Source organism: Globicephala melas, chromosome 8 (genome assembly GCF_963455315.2).
Source record: "Globicephala melas chromosome 8, mGloMel1.2, whole genome shotgun sequence".
NCBI lineage: Eukaryota > Metazoa > Chordata > Mammalia > Artiodactyla > Delphinidae > Globicephala > Globicephala melas.
Window position 1 is genome coordinate 102,553,058 of NC_083321.1, and position 18,976 is coordinate 102,572,033.

The 18,976-nt window shown below is 52.3% G+C and overlaps 1 protein-coding gene and 2 long non-coding RNA genes across 9 annotated transcripts in view; 2 read left to right on the forward strand and 1 right to left on the reverse strand.

Annotated features, from left to right (window-relative positions):
- Nucleotides 1-737: 737 nt before the first annotated feature.
- FLI1 (Fli-1 proto-oncogene, ETS transcription factor) overlaps nt 738-18,976 on the forward strand; it is a 121,548-nt gene continuing 103,309 nt past the window's right edge. The window contains exons 1-2 of one of the 7 annotated variants that reach the window (XM_060304285.2): nt 738-1,003; nt 2,218-2,325. In XM_060304285.2, coding sequence (XP_060160268.1) covers nt 2,260-2,325 — 66 coding nt within the window. In that variant the 5' untranslated portion in view covers nt 738-1,003; nt 2,218-2,259. Of the gene's footprint in view, nt 1,004-1,594; nt 1,618-2,217; nt 2,326-7,944; nt 8,228-8,438; nt 8,498-8,783; nt 8,870-9,351; nt 9,704-18,976 lie in introns of those variants that run through there. The other 6 variants (XM_060304286.2, XM_060304287.2, XM_060304288.2 and 3 more) reach the window with 6 other exon arrangements.
- Nucleotides 3,901-5,789, forward strand: LOC132597723 (uncharacterized). The gene is made up of 3 exons (XR_009564990.1): nt 3,901-4,311; nt 4,693-5,044; nt 5,130-5,789. It is a non-coding gene; the product is annotated as an uncharacterized lncRNA (long non-coding RNA).
- On the reverse strand, nt 5,914-8,913 carry LOC138842788 (uncharacterized). Its single transcript, XR_011377643.1, has 3 exons — nt 8,410-8,913; nt 8,082-8,232; nt 5,914-7,538 (listed from the first exon to the last, which is right to left on the reverse strand). It is a non-coding gene; the product is annotated as an uncharacterized lncRNA (long non-coding RNA).

Genomic DNA, 18,976 nt, shown 5'->3' on the forward strand with positions numbered 1-18,976 from the left:
TGGGAGGGGGCACCTGAAAGGCAGTGCGAGCATGACCCACAGATCGGAGCCCCGTTCAAAGCCAGGTCTCCAAGTGGCCTGCAAGCCAAGAAATGAGCAACTTTCCAAATTTCAAGAAAAAACAAACCTGAGGACCCAGACAAAATCCCTTAGTAAAAGTGTTCTTTTTTAATCAAAGTATAGTTGATTTACAATGTTGTGTTACAGCCAGAGTGTTTTGAAATGTATGTGTATTTTTTAATCAAAACCCCATAATAGTGTTGGTTCCCTGACACTTGCAATCTACTTGCTCTGATAGATGCTGCCTAGAACATGTGAGTTAGGAGGTATATGCCTGGAGAGGACCAAATAAGAGAAAGGAGTAACTTTTAAGGAGGAAAAACTTAAGGGCTTGAAAAATGAAAGTAGACATCATTCATATCATTTAAATTGGAAGAAGAATTCTTTGTGCTGCAATCGTTTGAAACTAAATAATCAGCTTAAAGAAGGCCCTGGTTTCTACGTCTCCTCCTGGCTTGACTTGGTTGTGTGTCTACATTTATGATACGTGGTGGTTTCTGGTGATCCTTGACATTTCCTAGTAACACAGAGAGGTTTCTGGAAAAGCAGCTGGGGGCAGATGGGTGGCTGTCTATTAGAACAATTCATCAGACAGCAGTTGAAATATTGATAAGAAAGCGGAAATCAAATTAAAAGACGGAAAAGAGAGAGGAAGAGGGAGTGGGACGGAGAAAACTGGAGAGAGCCGGCGGAGGCGGAGAAGAAAGCTGCAGGACGCAGACTTGAGTGGTTCCTGCGGCCCCCGAAGATGTGCGGGAGCTGAGGCTGCCTGTCTGGATACGCTGGAAAGAAAGGCAAACGTTGACTCTGGGCAGCCAGCAGGTTTAATTCCATTCTGCCAAGGATCAGGGGTCTGGGGGCAGAGGATTCACACCAAGAGCTTGAACGCCCTGGAGTTGTCGGAGTCCAGCCCCTGCTGGCGGAGCAGGAAGGGGTGTCTAAGGTGGGTGCTCGTTTGCGAGGGATCTCTGGGGGTGATGCAGGCTCACGGCTGCCTGCTTGAGGTGCAGCCTGGAGGCTTTCTGGGGCTCCTTCTCTCACTCTCTCCCAGGCTTTCTTTTCTGTCCTTTTTTCCCCCCTGCTCACTCTTCTTGCAAATTTCACTCCAACTTTCAAAGGAAATGGGGAGACTCTAGAGCAAGGGCACCAGGGGAGAACAGTGAATGGGAATCTAGGAGCCTGGAGAAACGTACCTGGTCCCTGAACTTGTGTGTCTGTTGTGGCTTCGGGAGCCAAAAAGCTGGAATTCGTTAGTGGGGAGAAAAGCGTTTTATCAGAAACACATTGGCTGCTGTGGAAGCTGCGCCCTGCCACGTTAGAGATGGCTTAAGAGAAGGAAGGGAAGGAAGAGGAGAGAGACAGCCGCCAGACTTGGCCAGGCGGGGAGAGACTCACGCAGAGGCACCTGGCCTCCTAGGGTAGCTTTTGCGCCCTCCAGTCCAAATATTCAAACTTCAGGCCCCACCTCCCCTGCCACTAGAAATGAGGCCTCCTCATTCATTGTCTTTGTCTCTGCTGGGAAAACTCGATTTCTTCCAGAAGCGGTGGCGGTGAGGGGTGCGCTCTGGGAAAGGGGCCTCCATAGACCTCCAGAACCTTGAGCCAGGGGCCCTTCTAAGCGGTCCCCCAGCAGGGAAGAGGGAGCCAGCTGGACGCTAGTGGAGCCCTGGCGGGTGGGGGTGGGTAGGGGAGTCAGGCAGAAGGTCTGTGCCCCGAGGGCCGCAGCGTGGGCAACTCTGTAAATATCTGTTTCCTGGAGCCTCGGGCTGCAAAGCTGAGGAGACCTACCTCTATCCTGGCCACCTTCTCTCCTCTGGCAAGGGCACACCCCTATCCCCACCCCTGCATCCCCAGGTATGAAACTACGCAGGCCCTGGGGGAGACGGGCATCTCCGGCTGCCGATCGAGGGTTACAGGACTGTAGGCAAGAGGCCCAACGATGTGAGCTGGCTCTCACCACCACCCCTTAGCCTGGAGCCTGGGGGACAGAGGCGCAGGGAGGGTGACGGTGCCTGCACCCCACCCTCCCTCACTGGTCCAGGTGGATGGGAGCCTCCCAGCCCTCCTGTCGTCTCTCTTTTGCTCTCCCACTTCACCCTGCCCCCCACCGTCTCACCCTTGCTCCGCTCGCGGGTGACTGAGGTTTCTCCCACCCAGGTTGGTTCTTGGGCCTTCCCGACCCTTCCTCACCCACCCAGGATGTTTCAGACAGTCCCCGACACATCGTCTTACGTCAAGGTAAGACATGACAGCGTCTTTAAACAGGTAATGACACCCCCAGCATCCCCCGACCCTCTCCCCGGACCTAGGGTCCCTTCCCCCTTTCCGCGGGAAAAGAGGCGGGTGGAGCGGACCACGCTCTTACCAGATGGGTGTGGAGCTGGGGCCACTAGCTAGACTGGATGAGGATGGCGCAGACCCTCGGGAATCCCTGGTTGAGGACCAAGCCTCTTGGCCGCTTCTCTTTGGGAGAATGTAGGTGGGCGAGCCTGGTGAGGGCCGTGCAGGAAAGCCCAGACGCCGGCACCAGGACCCGCGGGCCAGCGTCCGGTCCCGATGGGTCGTGCGCCCACGCCGCGCCGTGCACAGCAGGTTCCCCGAGTCAGGGGTCTGTGTGGACAAGAGTGTGAGGGTGTGAGCGCGTGCGTGTGGGTGCGGGCAAGTGATCGCGACGCGCTTCTCTTACGGGTTCGACACCCCCGGTCCTCAAGCCCACCTTCCTCGGCTCCACCGGCCCCTCAAAAGCGCAGATTCCTGTATTTGAAGGTGTATCGAAGGGGGTGGGTTGCTTTTTTTTTTTTTTTTTTCCTTTTCCACAGCAGTTCCCAAGAATGTAAACAAACCGAGGCCAGGACATCTGGGTTACACGTTTAATGAAAATCCGCCAGCGGGGCGGGCCGAAGGTGCGGAGCTGCCCGGGGTGGGGACCGCGGCGAGGTCCTCTCGCATCCCAAGCGCTACCTCCCGCCTTCCGGGTAGCAGCCCAGATCCTTCCCCAGCTCCGAAAAGGAAGGACCGCTGCGGCTTGGCAAACTAACTCCCACCTCCTTAGGTCTCGGCTCCGCCCCCTCCTTCCCGAAACCCCGCCCCGAGAGGCCCCCGCCCCTCCCTCCTGGCCCCCTCCGCTGCGTCCAGCATCCGCGAAAGCCGGGCGGAGTGACCGTCTGCGGGCACCGGGCACCTCGACGGCGTGGGGACTCTCGGGTCTTATCTGGGCGCGTCAATTTTGCGTCCAGCCCTCCTCCTGTTTCTCTCAAGGGAAATCTGTGGACACCAAGTAGCATCTTCCCCGCCTGTGGTCTGAAGGAGTCCACATAGTCACTTTGGGGAAGCCAGGTTTTGGAGGCTTGGCCGGGAAGGGCTGTTTAATCTATCAGTGATGAATGAATGAAAAACGAGTCAATCAATGGACGGGTAATCAGTAAACGGATGGGTGGATGGATGCCTCCCAGGAGGTGGCAGAGCAGACACAGACTACAGCGAGCTCGGTTCGCGGCGTCCAGGTTTCCTGGGGGGGTTATGGGCGCGGTAACCCCTCCCACCCCACCGCTCCCGGGACGCGGGGCGCAGCTGACCCGGCTCTCACTCCGGGCTCTGCCCTGAGGGCCGCGAAGGGCCCCGGGGCGGGGCGCTGCAGTCTCTCTCCCATCCACTGGGACCCCCGAGCCTGCACACACCCGGGGACCCAAAACCTTAAGGATGACCCAGAGGGGCAAGCGGGAGCCCGGGAGCCTGACCCAGGCCAAGAGTCAGAGAGAAAGCAAACGGGCCCCGGCGAGTGGAGGGAGCCGCTGGGGGAGGGGGAGAGGGGCGGCAGTCTATGAGCTCCGGCCGCCAGGGGAGCCGCTCGCCGCAGGAGCTCCTTTCAAGGGGAAAAAATGGATTTTTCGGCAGCCACAAAGTTTGTATTGTTGCACAAAGAGGTGCATTGATGAGGTCGGGAGGTCCGCATGGCGGTGACAATCTTGGGTCTGTTCCGCAGACTCCCTACGCCTACCATTTGCCAGAGGGGCACAAACAGTCTCCGGCCGCCAAGCCTCGGCCATCCCGCCTCAGCACTCGGCTCCGATATTATTGGCAAACACGGCAGGTCCAGGCGCCCGGGGCCCCAGGAGCCAGGAGACGAGCCGGGCCCTGGGGAACCAAGGGTGCCCACTCCACCCGGGCAGCGATCTGGGTTCCAAGTGCTCAAGGAGGACCGCGCAGGAGAGAGCGTAGGGCGGATTTGAGGCTGGAAAGAGCAAGAGAAAGGTGAAAAGGGGGAGAGCATTGTATTTGTACTAACTTAGTTAATATTAATAACAACCCTAGGAGGTGGTCCATTTTGCAGATGAGAAACTGAGGCATTGAGAGGTTAATGTAATCTAGCTTGCAAGGGGCAGAGCCAAGATACAAACAATAAGGGCGAAGTTGTGCTGACCGCCAGGCGAGTTCTAGACACTCACTCCATCTTTACAACAGCCCTTTGAGGTAGATCCTATTATAAAGCCAACGTACAGATGCGACATTGAAGCACAGAGAGGTTAAGGAACTTGTCCAAGGCCACAGAGCTGGTAAATGCAGAGCTAGAATATAAACCCAAGGAGCCCGGTTTCCCAATGCGAATGTTCGACCAGGACGTTCCACTTGCAGGTATCGGGGAGAGGCAGGAGATCCAGTGGAGGAACCCTGACCATGTCCTTGCGAGGTGCCCGCACTGGGCAAAGCACTTGGCAATTCCAGCGCCAGGAGCACATCCCCGAAGACCTCTCGCCGCCCCACTAGAGACTGACAGGGTCCCCCACTTTCCCTCTTTACGAGTCTCCCAGACTCCTTGTTCTCGCTCCCCCTCCAACCAGCGTGCTGGTTCAGCCCACGCTGCATTCTGGGGGAGACTCCCCCCAACCAGAGGAAAAGAGGCTGGTAGCCCCAGAATGTTCGCAACGGCACGGCCCAGGGGCAGCATCTGGCCGGCAGGTCCTGAAACGGCGTTTCAAGGACACAGGTCTGTACTTTGCATGCTGTTTGGGGCGGCTGGGAGGCAGGGCGGCTGGAGATTTGGAAAGGCTGAATTCTCCCTTCCCCCAAAGCCCCCGTCTAGGCGCCGCCACCGGGTGAGGGTCCCGGCACCTGGCTGGTCTCCACCTCTTGTCAGCCTGCGCTCTCTGGTCAGTCTCGGACTCCCTTGGGATTTCCTCCTCGACGCCGCGTGGTCTGGGGACCCGGCCCCGGAGCGCCAGGGGATCGGGGCGCAAAGACCCTCCCCCTCCCGGGCCCTCCCGCCGCCGCGGCCTCCCACGTAGCGTTTTGAACCCTCTTGGCGCTAAGGCAAGAACGAGCGTGGGGAGCGGGCCGGGCCAGCAGAGGCTCTAAATCTTCCTTCAATCTGTGAGTCGATGAAGTCTGAGAAACAAATTCAAAGCAGGCGCGCCTGCAGAGCCTTCCTGCAGAAATATTCCCCGGCATTCAAGCGCATCCAGGGGCGGCTCGAGCTGCCTTGTTTGGCTAAGGTCAGACGAGACTCGAGTTCTCCAATAAAAATAAATCTCAAATTAATTATGGCCTCGAGCGAGGGGCCAGACACTTGAAGCTGCAGTTGTGCAGTCTGGAGTTTTGGCGCTCGTTCGCCCGTCCCTCCCCCGCGCGCCCTCCCCCACCCCCCTTGCCAGCTCGAATACCCGCCGAGGACGCCGGACCGGAGGGGCCGGGAGGAGGGAGGACGAAAGGGGAAGGACCCGCCCGAGACGCCCTGCCAAGCCTGGCATCTTTCGGGGTTTCAAGTGACCGGAGGTCCCGAGGTCTGGAGGCACCCCAGGGACCCGGCTCCGGTTGTCGCGTCCTCCCACCCCCCAACCCGGGCTGGGACCGAAGAAGCCCGGGAAGCCGCGTCTGGAAAGTCTTGACCGGGTCAAAAGGGCTGACATTGAGCGAGCCAAGACACGTTTCACCCCGCCGCTCCCCTCCCGGGGGAAGCAGGACTTCCGCATCTTTGAAAATGTTGTCAAGTGCGGATGGTGCGAGGCAAGTCGCCCCACCACAGTTGCAGTGAAAATGCTCCAGGTCCAAAGGTTCCCTGAGTGCTCGCCCCCGTGGGCATGCGTTCTGCAAGTGACCTTAGACTCAGAAACGTGTGGTGGGCTCTTTTGTTGGTTCCCCCCCCAACCCCGACCCCCGGTTGCTGGCTTTTGTTTTCAGTGCGGGTTCGGCTGTGAGCTTCCCCTGACTTGAAAGCCAGCCGGGGCTGGTGGAGTGGGCAGGACGGTATTGGGCATCAGCTCCTGGTCACCAGCCCTGCCCAGTCTGGGAAAGGGAGAGGCAGGACAGTCTCTGGTGAGCCAGGAAAGAGGGTGTGAGCAAATGAGTGGGCTGGGGTAACCAGCCCCTAGCTGGGCCAGGAGAAGGAAGAGGAGGGGGAGGGGAGAGGGCCGAAGAGGGGTGAGGAGAGAGAACGGGAAGGATTCCCCCTCCCCAGCTCCAAGACCGTTTTCATCTGTAGCTGCTTCACCACAGGCTCTCTATCAATTTGTCTCAATGCAAACATTCGAAATATTCTCTTTGGCTGCTCGTGAAAACAATGTGAGCTGCCAGGATCAAACCATCTTTCCAGATGTCTGGTGGTTACCACATTAAACAGGGCAGGCTTGTTTACTGTTGTGTTTGGTTAGGGCTTTTTTCCCCCTTCAGGATTTAAAAAAGCAGCAGCAGCAGTGGAGTGGGACATCAAACCCAGAGTTACATAAGTGGGCAGCCCTGCCCACTGCCATGCCAGTGCGGGTCACAGGGAGACTCAGGTTCCCTCAGAGGGCTCTCCAGAGTTGGGCGGCTCTTCTTTCTGGGTGGAGGACCTTGTGAATAGACAGGAGCTTCTGACAGAGGGGCTGGTAAACACTAAAAGCCGCGGCCCCAGTGCCAGTCAGTGAGTCACTAAGGGGTGACAGTTGTACCAGTGCCAGCCTCTTCCCCTCCCCACCATCTTCAAAATTACGAAATTGCCAGAAGCTTTGGTTTTACAGGCAGAAACGGAAACTGCTGTTGAGTTCCACAGCTCAAACAGGAGGGCAAGTCCTCATTTTAATCTAGTTCCACACTGAGTTCTCCCTAGGGGAGAGGCAGCTCCTGCTAAAAGGAATTGGGGGTACTAGAGATGTTGGGGTGACTTACTGATCAGAGCAGTGAAGCCAATCTGTTATTTGCCAGGCTGGACAGGAGGTGGAAAGAGACACCTGGCCACTGTTTTGCCACAGAAGTGCCTTCTCACGTATTAGGAAGACCGGGTGTAGAAGGGGGAGACGCTGGCTGGCCTGCGATGGCCTTTAACGGCCTGAGTGTTTGCCCAGCACCAGGAAGGGGGCCTCCGGCGGTAGACTGGAGTTCTCTCTGCCTGAAAGAGGGGGAATGTGGCCGGGGGTGCCGGGTTTCTGGTCAGGTCCGTGTGGGAAGCGGTTTCCCCGCTCCCTTCTGAAAGCCTTGTTGTCGTTTGAAGGTCGGCAGAGTCTGGGCTGAAAAGGAAACAATTTGGGGTTTGAAAGGATGTAATTCATTCTTCCTTTCCCTTTAACCTCTTTCCTCTCTGGAAAGCATGTGGAAACGCTGAAGGGAAGAGAGAGAGGGCGGGCGTCGGGGCCGAGGGGAGGAAAGGGTTAAGCCTGATTTCTTTTAATTGAACTCCAGAACTGGTGGCCCCAGGCAAAGGGGGGGACTGACCCCGCTAGCGGTAACCAGATGTGGCGGTCCCAGGGGAGCCCCCGAGCAGACCCCTGGATTGAGAAGCAGACAGGAGGTGGGGGGGGCGGCCCGGCCCCCATCCCACCCCCACCCCATCCCCCCACCCCTCTCCCCCGTACGCACACCGAGTCACAATTGCTGGCAAGCTACACCCGCCACTCCAGGTCTGGTCACGTTCAGACCCGTGTCTGTATTCGAACCCAAAATTGGAGCTGAATTGATGAGACTAATTTCGAGAAGAGGGTGGGGGGAGGGAGGGAGGCCAGCGAGCTCTCGGGCTCAACTGCTCCTGAAGAAATAAAGAATTAATAAGTCACCTTTTTCGCCGCTGTGGACACCCTTTTGAAAATTTTTCTTTCCAATTGACTCGGATCTCCTCTGGATTTTTTTTTCCTCTTTCTCCGGGTGGACTCTTAAATAAAAGTGAGAAAGTCCAAAGCGTGGTCTGGAGAGCGTGGACAAGGTAACCTGTTTCGGAGGAGGTCGGGGAGAAGCGAGTCAGGCCGAGAGCGCCCGGGGGTTCCCTCGCTGCGCCAACTGGAGCGGGCGGCGGCACTGCGGAGGGACCCGGGAGGTCTCCGGGTGGTGGGGCCCGGCAAGGCGGGCCGAGGGGAGGTTGGCCTCACGGCGGGGTGGGGATCTCACCCGGGAGAAGTCTGGGTCGGTGTGGGGATGTTGCCTGCTGTGCTTTGGAGACCCGCCGGCCAGCCTGGAGGGATCGTCTCTCCGTAGTGTAGGTTTCTTGGGGCCCAAGGTGGCATTGCATAGGCGGCTTTGACCCGAGTGCCAGGGCTTGGGCCGTCGGGTTGGGGTATGTGCCAGGGAGTTGACCCTAGAAGGCGCGGAGCAGTGGTCTGGGGTGCCGCAGGTCCCGGCCCTCGGCGGGCGCCGGGACCTCCCCAGTAGCAGAGGGGCCGAGGCGCTCCTCCCCGCGTGCGTCCCTCCGCTCACAGCTCGCTGGGAGCCGAGTCCACGCCCCCGACTGCCGGGGTCCGTCCGAAACCGCCCCGAGTCCGCGTCGATGGGTGAGCCGCTCCGGGAGTCTGCGCGACTCCGCAGCCGAGGGCCCGAGTGGAAAAATTCCCATTGGATGCACTTTCTAATGGTTGGTCGGCTTCGGTCTGCGTCCGGATCTTCCCGGGCAGTAGGCTCCAGGTTATCCCCAGCCCGAGTAAACTCTCCCGCCCCCCGCCTCCCCCCCAACCCCAGAAAAAGTTCGACTCGGCTGGAAAAAACATTAATGAACGTATCTGTGGGAAGAAACGGAAAGTGAATGAGTCAGGAGGGCCACCTTCGGCCAACGGCCCCTGGAAAGGAAGGAGGCCAAAGGCGTTCGGTGTTGGACTTTGGGGGAAGGTGTGGGGGGAGGCATGCAGACTGCGGGAATCAGGGCGCGGGCGCTGGGCGTGGACCCCGGCATTGTTCCCAGCTCGCTCTTATCTCCCGGGAGCAAGTATCCTGTGGGCGCAGCGCATGAATGTATCTGGGCATCTCCGCGTGTATTTATATAGTGTGTGTGATGCGAAAAGCAGGACCGGCGGAGGGGAGGAAGAGGGGGTGTGAGGGGGGGAGAGGGAAGACGAGGGAGAGCAGAGGGGAGAGAAGAGAAGAGAGAGGAGAGCGAGAGACAGAGAGAGAGAGAGAGAGAGAGAGAGATAGGACTTCCTCCCCATTCGCAAAGTGAAGTCACTTCCCAAAATTAGCTGAAAAAAAGTTTCATCCGGTTAACTGTCTCTTTTTCGCTCCGCTACAACAACAAACGTGCACAGGGGAGCGAGGGCAGGGCGCTCGCGGGGGGCACGCAGGGAGGGCCCAGGGCGCCAGAGAGGCCGCGCCGGGCTAATCCGAAGGGGCTGCGAGGTCAGGCTGTAACCGGGTCAATGTGTGGAATATTGGGGGGCTCGGCTGCAGACTTGGCCAAATGGACGGGACTATTAAGGTAAGCGACCGGGCGGTGGGCGCGGAGCGCTGGGGTCTGCCGGGGCGGCGAGGCGGCGGGCAGGCTGGGCGCGGGGCGCCGGGGTCCCGGAAGACGTGGCCACTCTCCCTTCCTTCCGCGACCCGGCTTCGCGCCGTCTCCTCCCGCGCTCGTGTGGCGAGTCTCGCAGGCGGGGGCGAGCCGCCGGGCTCCCCGCCGAGGGCGATCTCCCCCGCACCCCTTGCCCGGAGCGAAGCCCGGCCCACTCCCATCGCGCTGCCGGCCGGGCTGCGGGCGGCGGCGGCGGAGGGTGAAACCCGGGGAGCCGGACGCCGATCGCAGCCGGGGGTCGGAGACCTCCGGGGCCACCACTCCCACCCGGCGAGCCGGGCACCCCGGCCCCGGCGCTGGGCACCCGCCCGGCGGCCGGCTTCCTCTCCCCCGAGGCCGAAGACGGCGGGGGCGGGCGGGCAGCCGCCAGCAGCCCGGGCCCCTGCCGGGAGGGCCCAGGGGCAGGCAAGTGGATTGCTTGCAGGCGGATCGGGGTGCGAGTGAGTGTGTCTGGGGCTCTGTGTGCGCGGGCTGCTCCAGATGGAAGCCCTGTTTACATGTCAGCGCGGGCCGGTTTCCCTTCCTCTTGGTACTTCTGTTGCCGGGCTTTCGGCGCTCGGGAGCTGCCGGCTCCTCGGGACTAACGGGCCGGCCTCGCCGCTCCTCCACCGGGGCATCTTTTTCCCGGCCGGTCCGCGCCGCTCCGCACGCCCGACTCCCGCGCTCCGCGCCCGGGCTCCCACCGGCCTCTCGAAGAGGGTCCCGCGCCTGCGGAGCCGCTCCTCCTAAAGTGAGCGGCCCTGTGCCGGCGGCCCGGACGACTGCCTACTACCCCCCAGCCCCTAGCCTCACCCCGCGCCTCGCGCCTGGGTCCACGTTACCAAGTGCAGCCCAGAGGGACGGGTGAGGGTCTGGGTTTCACCGCAGACTTCACGAGGGTTGACTGCCTGCTCCCTCTGGAAGGGGGAAGTGGAGCCAGAAGCAGAGAGGAGGGACAGCCCCTAATGAGACTGGCCTTAAGAGGCCCGAGAGGAATGAATGGGACCAGCAGTTGGCTGCGAGGCTGTCCCCCAACACCAAGCCCGAGTCGGTCTGGAAAAGCTATTAGGCTGGTGAGGTGGGGACTGGCAAAGCCCGCCATTCCCAGAACCCAGAGGAATCGAGTCTTTGCTCAGGGCTGAGGAAGAGGATGTTGGGCTTGGAGAATTCAGGAGATTTTTATCATTTGGGTGGGGTAGTGGTTTTTATTTTCTAAGTTTTTTTTTTCTCTCTCTCTCTGAAAGTTTGAAATATGCTGACTTAAGTAAAAGGCACCAACAGCAGGAACTTGAAAATGTGGAGATGAGATTATTGATTGTATTGGGTTGAAGGGAGCCTCTGTGAGCCTGGGTTCCTCCAGTTTAAAGTGCATGGGTGAGAGGGCATTCCTGTAGGGAGGTGGTCACCCACCGGTCATTTCATGCCAGTTTCTCTTCTCATTGGTGGGTGCGTGCAAGTGTCTCAGTATCCCTGGTTTAATAATAAGATGCTCCGCTCTAGAAAACGTCCCTCACTAGGATGCTTGCCTCTTACCCAGAAGGCCTCCAGCTGACCCGGAAGGGTGGTAAGATGGCTCCGGGGTCTTGATGTGGACACCCTAAGGAGAAGTGCAGCAATATCTCCCTGATGCTCAGACCTCTCGGCACAGGCCCTGAGGGTAAGGAGGAAGCTGTGGTCTGTGAACCCAGGATGTGCTAACCTCTGTAGCTGCAAACACAGGGATTGGCATGGCCGTCAATGAGAACAAGCTTAGACCAGGACGCTGGCACGTCATGCCAGGGTGGGAGTGACAGCATTCCTTCTCACCTGGGTGATGGGAGCCTGTGAGTCCTGTCCAGACCCTCCCCCGGAGCACCCTTGTCTCTGATCCAGGTCGCCTGGCTGCTCTTCTGGTGGGCAGAGCAGTGACTTTTCAAGCAGGCTTCTTCACTGCCCAGCGTTCTGAAGGATTGAGTGTTTAGTGTATATTTTGGTATTGAGATTGTGTGAAAGCCACAGTTTCCTGTTTACGGGTGACCTTCGGATCTCGGGGTTCCCAGACCCCAATCCCACATTGGTTCAAACACTGTGTTTGGAGAAGACAGTGGACAAGGAGAGGCCAGGGGACTTCTGGTCTCTGTGCGAGGATGCACAGTCCATTCAGCCAGTATGAGCTTCAAACTCTTTGTAAAAGTGAACTAGTGGGACTAAATTACATCTACAATAGTGCCTTTCCAATCCTTTCAGTTCCTAAAATATCACGCTCACATGCTCTTGCAAGAACATGTACCTACATGTCCACGAAATCCAGTTCTAGGCTGAGAGAGGTCAGAAGACACCACATAGCAGGTCGTGTTTGTAGACACAGATTCAGAATGTGTGTTCCCAGTTTGAATGGCCTTGACAAGTCATCTTTGACTAATTCTGGCGTGTGATTTTTATGCACCTGCGTATTTTTTCCTTATACATGAAGCATACTTATATTTCAAAATACCTCTGGGTCTCATCACTGGGGAGCTGTTTGGTCCAGAATGCCAGGGAAGTCTGGATTCCTTTGTAGAAGCTCTTTACTTTGTGTATAATTTGCACAACTTCGTGTGATTACAAAATCTTAACTTCATCACCCTTGTTATAGTAAGTCCTTCTGTATTACACTCTCTTCTCCTCTCCAAGAATGTCTCCTGGGAAGGCTCCGAGCATCATGTTGGGAGGACCAAAGTTTGCAGGAGGCCTTCTACTGTTCTTCTGCCACAGATAAGTTAGCCTAAATATTAAACAACACCCTATACCACCCTGCTCCCCACGGTGATGGTATCAGTTGTTGAAAAGCACGTGATACTGGTTGCTGCCTTAAGAACGACCTGGTTTCCAAAACTGCACCTTAGTTCTAGGCAATCTTCAATTGAATCTACTTATTTCATCTAGGGAAGCTTGATTCAGTCAATGCACATTGTACCATTAAAGATGGGGAAACAGTCAGAGAAAATGCAGACCTGGTGAATGAAATAGGGAAATGAGCTGGGGACTCCGAGTCAGAAAACCTGGGTTCATTCTCAGTTCTGCTGCTCAGTTGCTGCGTGTCCTATAGCAAGGCACTAAGCTTCTGGAGGCTCAGTTTTCTCATCTATAAAATGGGGCCAAAGAACCTCTTACCATAGGTCACAGTAAGGATTCAATAAAGTCTGGTACCTTCGTTGACTGTACATTAGTTGAATTTCTCCTTGGGGACAGGGCTTGTGGGGATCGATTGGCCAGAAAATTAGATCATAGGTATGGATTTATTATAATAGGTATTTCATTAATGCTGTGAATCTTAATTAGGGGTCTCTTATGTTCCAAGGCTCTGGTTTATGTGTTGAGGATAAAAGAGGGGTCAAAACCCTGCTGGAATTTACACTCTGGCGGAGGTGACAGACACATAAATAAATAATTCTATGTCCAGGGTGATACAACTTCTGAAGAACAGTAAAGCAGGTTAGGGAGTAGAAAGCGATGTGGTTGTATCAGCCAGAATGGTCAGGGAGGATGCTTGCGATGAAGTGGCAGTTGAGCAGAGATACTATCAGCTTTCACCCTTTACCTCAGCATCACACAACCAGTACATGTTGGGAGAGCAAAATGGGAAAGGAGGGTTGAGGTGACGGCTGGGCTTTGAAAACCAGCAGAGTCAATGAGCCAGACTGGCCCAGGCTGCAGGTTACCACTGACAGTGCATGTTCAGACGGGAAACTTCAGGATGGGGTCCCGGGAGAAAGCAGCAGAGAGATGGATACCCGGGAACAGAGACTTTACTTCTGTCATTAGAGGTGGATGCTGCCTTCACTCTGAGAGTGACCCGCTCACCCACCTGCATCTTTTTTTTTTTTTTTTTAACCTTCATAGCGCCTAGATTCACGAGAACTCCAGGCAAAACAGGCTGTGTCTTTTTCTCTGTCCCGTGACCACATAGAATTGCCTCCCTCGGGGAATTACCCGGCAATGAATCCTATTTGTTTGTGAATAATTTCTACCACTTCAGCTGCTGTGCAATCTTCAAGTTTTCAGGTTTGCAACTTTAGAGCTTTAGAGATTATTTAGCTGCATATCCTTCTTTTATGAGAAGGGAAACTGAGGCCCAGAGTTTACTGAATTATCCAAGATCACATGGTTGACTAGTGACAGAGTCAGGGTGAGAATGCAGGGCTCCTAACCCTCAGGCTAGTGTTCTTTCCACTATACCGTGAACATTTTATTTGCTTTCTTTACATTTTTATGAGTTATAGAACCCTGGAGGCAGTGTGTTTCTGTGTGTGTGCGTGTGTGTGTGCGAAAGAGAAACAGACAGACAGACAGAGGGACAGAAACAGAGACACACAGAGAGGGACAGAGACAGAGAGATAAGGTTTTAAAAAATATCATGGAGAACCTGACTCTTTAGACTAAAGACACTTCTGTTATTTAATGAAAAATGTACTGCTACCATCTTGAATTATTTCCATAATTCATAAAAAAATCCCAAATTTCTGAATAGGATTTTTACATAATATATTTTTTTATTTTTCCAAAATAAACCCTTCTCTTTCTGTAGACAAACAAGGTCTCCATAATCAGGAGACAACAAAAAATAGAGTATTTTACTTAAATAGCCAATAGGCCGCTCTACAGACCAGGGACAGGTGGGCTGAATTCCTATTTCAATTCTTTTAATAATTGAATATTTGACTATTTAAATAAAATATATTCAGATGCATTAGAACATATCTTGTGGCCCAAGATATGTAGTCTGTGTATTAAGTAGGTCTTCAATAATAACCACATTATGTAAGATTTAAGATTTCGATATCTCTTTCTATTTGGGGTCAACCAGTTAATTTGGTATTGGTTTTGAAAGGTGGTTGATTTAAACCAAACCTCTTTTTTAGAAATGTAATATTAGACAAATGCTAGCACTGAGTTGCCCCAGCCAAAAAAAAAAAAAAAAGAGTTGGGAAAATTTGATGATGATGAACCACCAGGCAGGATTTCGAATGGTCTGAGGCCTTTATCCTCCCTCAAACGTCAGAAAATATCCCCAAATTGTAAGTCAACACTCAGGCCATCGGCAAGGTCCTCGTCTTCTGTGGGAAAAGTCTCATTCTACCTGAAGCTTGATAGAAAGATTTTCAGATTAGGGTCCAACTGTCTAGAGTTAGAATGAAAAAAAAAAACCCCTACTATTTTCATTCATTTTAGACATGCAGTTGCATTATGTAGGTATAGAATATTTTTTTTTGTTTTGTTTAGTTTTGAATAACAAGACTTTCCTTTTTGGCCTGTCTTGAAACAGTCTTTCTATCTTTTGTTTGTTGTTTTGTGACAAACTGAGAAGACTAAAGGCCATTGGCCACTATCTACACACACACACACACACACACACACACACACACAAGCTCACAAAATCTTCAGCCAGCCATAATAGCATTTTTGGAAATCTCAGAGCTGCGCAGGTGTCTTTCTCTCTGCAGAAGACTACACACTGTTTCATTTTCTGTTGCTTTAATGATGTTTATCTATAGTGTTCATCCCATTCATGTGCTAATTCATCAGTGGGACAGTATTACTAAGTGATGTCACTCTAATTCTTCTACTGACCTGATAGACCCAACATCAGTAGCCCACGGACTTTGAGATGTTTCCCCGGAGGCAATGGATGGGGTGTGTCTATCCCCACATTATCACCCGTAGGACCAATATCTTGGACATTTGACAGAATTAGACAATCTATGGAATAACCCTTTTCCGTACAAAGCTAGCTGGCCTTATGGGAATTTGTCATCTTAACCCCATTGGCATCGTAAGCTGATGCCAGCTGTAGCAATGCAGGTCAGTAGGTCTGCTGCATGGCTGTTAGGCAGGAGCTGAACTAGGTATTAAATGCTATCAAGGGCTTCCCTGGTGGCGCAGTGGTTGAGAGTCCGCCTGCCGATGCAGGGGACGCAGGTTCGTGCCCCGGTCCGGGAAGATCCCACATGCCGCGGAGCGGCTGGGCCCGTGAGCCATGGCCGCTGAGCCTGCGCATCCAGAGCCTGTGCTCCGCAACGGGAGAGCCCACAACAGTGAGAGGACCGCGTACCGCAAAAAAAAAAAAAAAAAAAAAAATGCTATCAAGACACCAGGCTGGTGGCAAAAGGGCTGCTGCCCTCGAGACAGAGCAGGAGGAGAAGCCGTGTGTGTGTGTGTGTGTGTGTGTGTGTGTGTGTGTGTGTGTTTGCACAGCAGAATGCAGTAGTGTTCTGCTAGCCTCAAGGAACGAATGAGCAATTTCAACTGGAGAGACACAGAAAGACTGAATAATGAGAGTTATGTGTTTAGTCCCTTCTGTTTACAAAGTATTTTCACATACACCCTTGCATTTAATCCTCAAAACAACCCTATGGGAAGTAATATCATCACAACTCTGTTTTATCGGGGAGAAATGAAGGTTCAGAGAGGTTAGGTAACTTGCCTAAGATGACAGCTAATAGGTGACAGATTTGGTTTTCAAGCCCAGGGTTTCTGTTTACAGAATACTTGTTTTTTTCTACACACCAGTCACACTGCCTCTTGGCTTTGAAGGATGGGTAGGACTTGCACAGGAAGATATGGTTCAGGGGCTTTCTAGGAAAGTGGAATACTTTTGTTGCGGGGGGGGGGCATATGAAGGAGAAGGTAAGAGTGGAAATATTGGGTGGAATTAGATTATGGACGACCTTAAATACCATAAGAAAGAATTTGGGTCTTACCAAATACATAGAAAGGAGGAATCACAAAATTTTTAATAGAGGGGTGATCTAGGTAATTGTACACATTTCAGAAGACTTTCTGTTCTCACCCTGCTCCTTAAGAAATGGAGATGGAAGCGGCTGCATCACTTATCAGAGGCCATAAGAAGTGAGCAGCAGAAAGGATTAGAAAACCAGTGATAAATTCAGGCCCCCAGACCATGCTATCAGCTGTGTTTAAAGATGTTTGTTTATTAAATATGGAGTCAAGAGAGGGAGGAGAAACTGTTTCACCAGATCTCATAAAAGTGTGATTATCCTTTCCCTCCTTTGACTGTGTGTTCTTTCGTAGTTGTTCTAGAGATTTCACCACAAGCTGTCTTTTCAACGGGGCCATCTATCCTGGGCTACCACTTTAGTTCCTTTTGAGAATGAGTCAGCAGAGAGTAAGTGAGAAGAGACAAAAGGAAAAGTTGTTTCCCTGAAACTCAAATCCAATTTCTATGGAAATTCAGACAGATCTGACAGACTTTCATCGGTTTGCTGGGCCCGTCACCGCACTTAGAAATACTGACATTTCACCCAAGCAAACCAAAAACTCAGAGAGTTAGCACCATCTTTCCAAGCAGGATCAGAGATTGTGTGTTCAGATGCACTTTCAGATAATTCAGATCAACTTTATAACAGCTTCAAAATGGCTTATACCCACAAAAATGAACCAAAATACTGAATATTTGAGACAGTTCTCATCTTTGGGGAGCAATGTGCCTGCCATTTAGATCATGATCAAAATTCCAGAGTATGTAATTTTTCAAGCCACTTCCAAGAGAACGCAGACTTGAAATGTGAAATGTGTTCCCCACGGCAGGGCCCATTTACTCAGACAGGGCCATGTGTCCCAGGTAACAAAAGACGGTATGTCACATCCCAGTGCACACTTGCAAGCGGCCAGCATTACAGGTGTCACGGGAACTTTAACTCTGCATTTCTAGACATATGTGGTTTTCTCGTGTCTACTGGAATCTAACATACCAGGAGCAGGGTTGGTAGGTCTGAATATATGGGAATTCACTGATTTTTCATGGGAAGAAGTCTGAGAGTGAACAATTTTGCAATATTGTTCATGTAGCAGAAATGTGAAAACAAACAGGTTAATATTATAAAATTACTCAGCTCGTGAGTCGTCAGTGCTTTTGCAATCTATATAGATGCATATACTTACATCAAAATTCTTATGCCTGAGAGTCCTTTTGTCTTCAGGTATTTATCACTTAATTCATATTCGTGCGTTTACTCATTCAACTAAGTGTTGAAAACTATTGCGAGGCGCCGTGCTCCACAGAACTCCACATAAACGAACAAGAGCCGGATGCCTTCAACTGTTTCTTCCAGGCTGCTACAGAGTAGAAGTTTCTCTGCTTACTGATTTTAAGCTCTGACTATTGGAGTTTCCAAAAGAAGCAGTACTCACTGGGGGAATCTTTATTTGTGGCTTTTTATTATAAGGAAATGTAGGCACATTTTCCCAAGAGTAACACCCAGCTTATAATTTCCATTGACCCTTTATTCTTGGCGATACTAGTCCATTGTATGGACATTTTTGGAAGTCCGGGGCTTCAGCCAAGGAAACTCCTTCTTATTATTATTCTCCCTTTCTCAGCTCTAATTCCTCTATATATTAATGTAAAGAAAAATGCCATAAGTCAAGTGAAAAGATAAATGAGAAACTGAGAAAAAAGATTTCCCATACATCAAACAGAGGGCACGTGTCCTAAGATATAAAGGCCATTTACAAATCAATAAACAAAAGGTAGACCTCTTAGCAGAAAAATAGGCAAAAATGCTACAAATAACTGCTAGAAAAAGGAATGCAAATGGCCAAGAAGCATATGAAAAGAATCTCAAGCATGTATATATTCAAATGAAATTAATGAAGTTCCAACAGTTATTACCTATGAGGATAGCACAGATTAAAACAGCTTAATAATGCCTCATGTTAGAAAGAATAAGGGGAAATGTCGCTCTCTATCCCTGCTGGTGGAACTCTAACTTGCTACACTCATTCTGGAATGCAATTTGGAAACAATTATGGCGATGTTAAGTATTTATACAAATTTGATAATAATTCCAAATCTAAAAATGTATCACACAGACATGTTCACTCGGATACCAAAGATACACATACAAGATGTTTATTGTAGCATTGTTTGAAATGGCCAAAACTGGAAAGAATCTAAACGTCCATCAATACGGAACTAGATACATAAATTTTAGAAGACTCATATAAAAAAAATCATGCAGTTGTTGAATGGAATAAAATCAATTGTCTATATACACTGACTTAGAAAGTTCTCCAAGGTATACTAATACATGGGAAAATGCAAATTACAAAATATGTGGTCCCATTTCTGTAAAAAAAATTGAAAATATTTATTTATTTGTTTGTTTGTTTGTTTCTGGATAGACCCTTCCAGAAATTGTCTATGCATAAATAATCATACATATG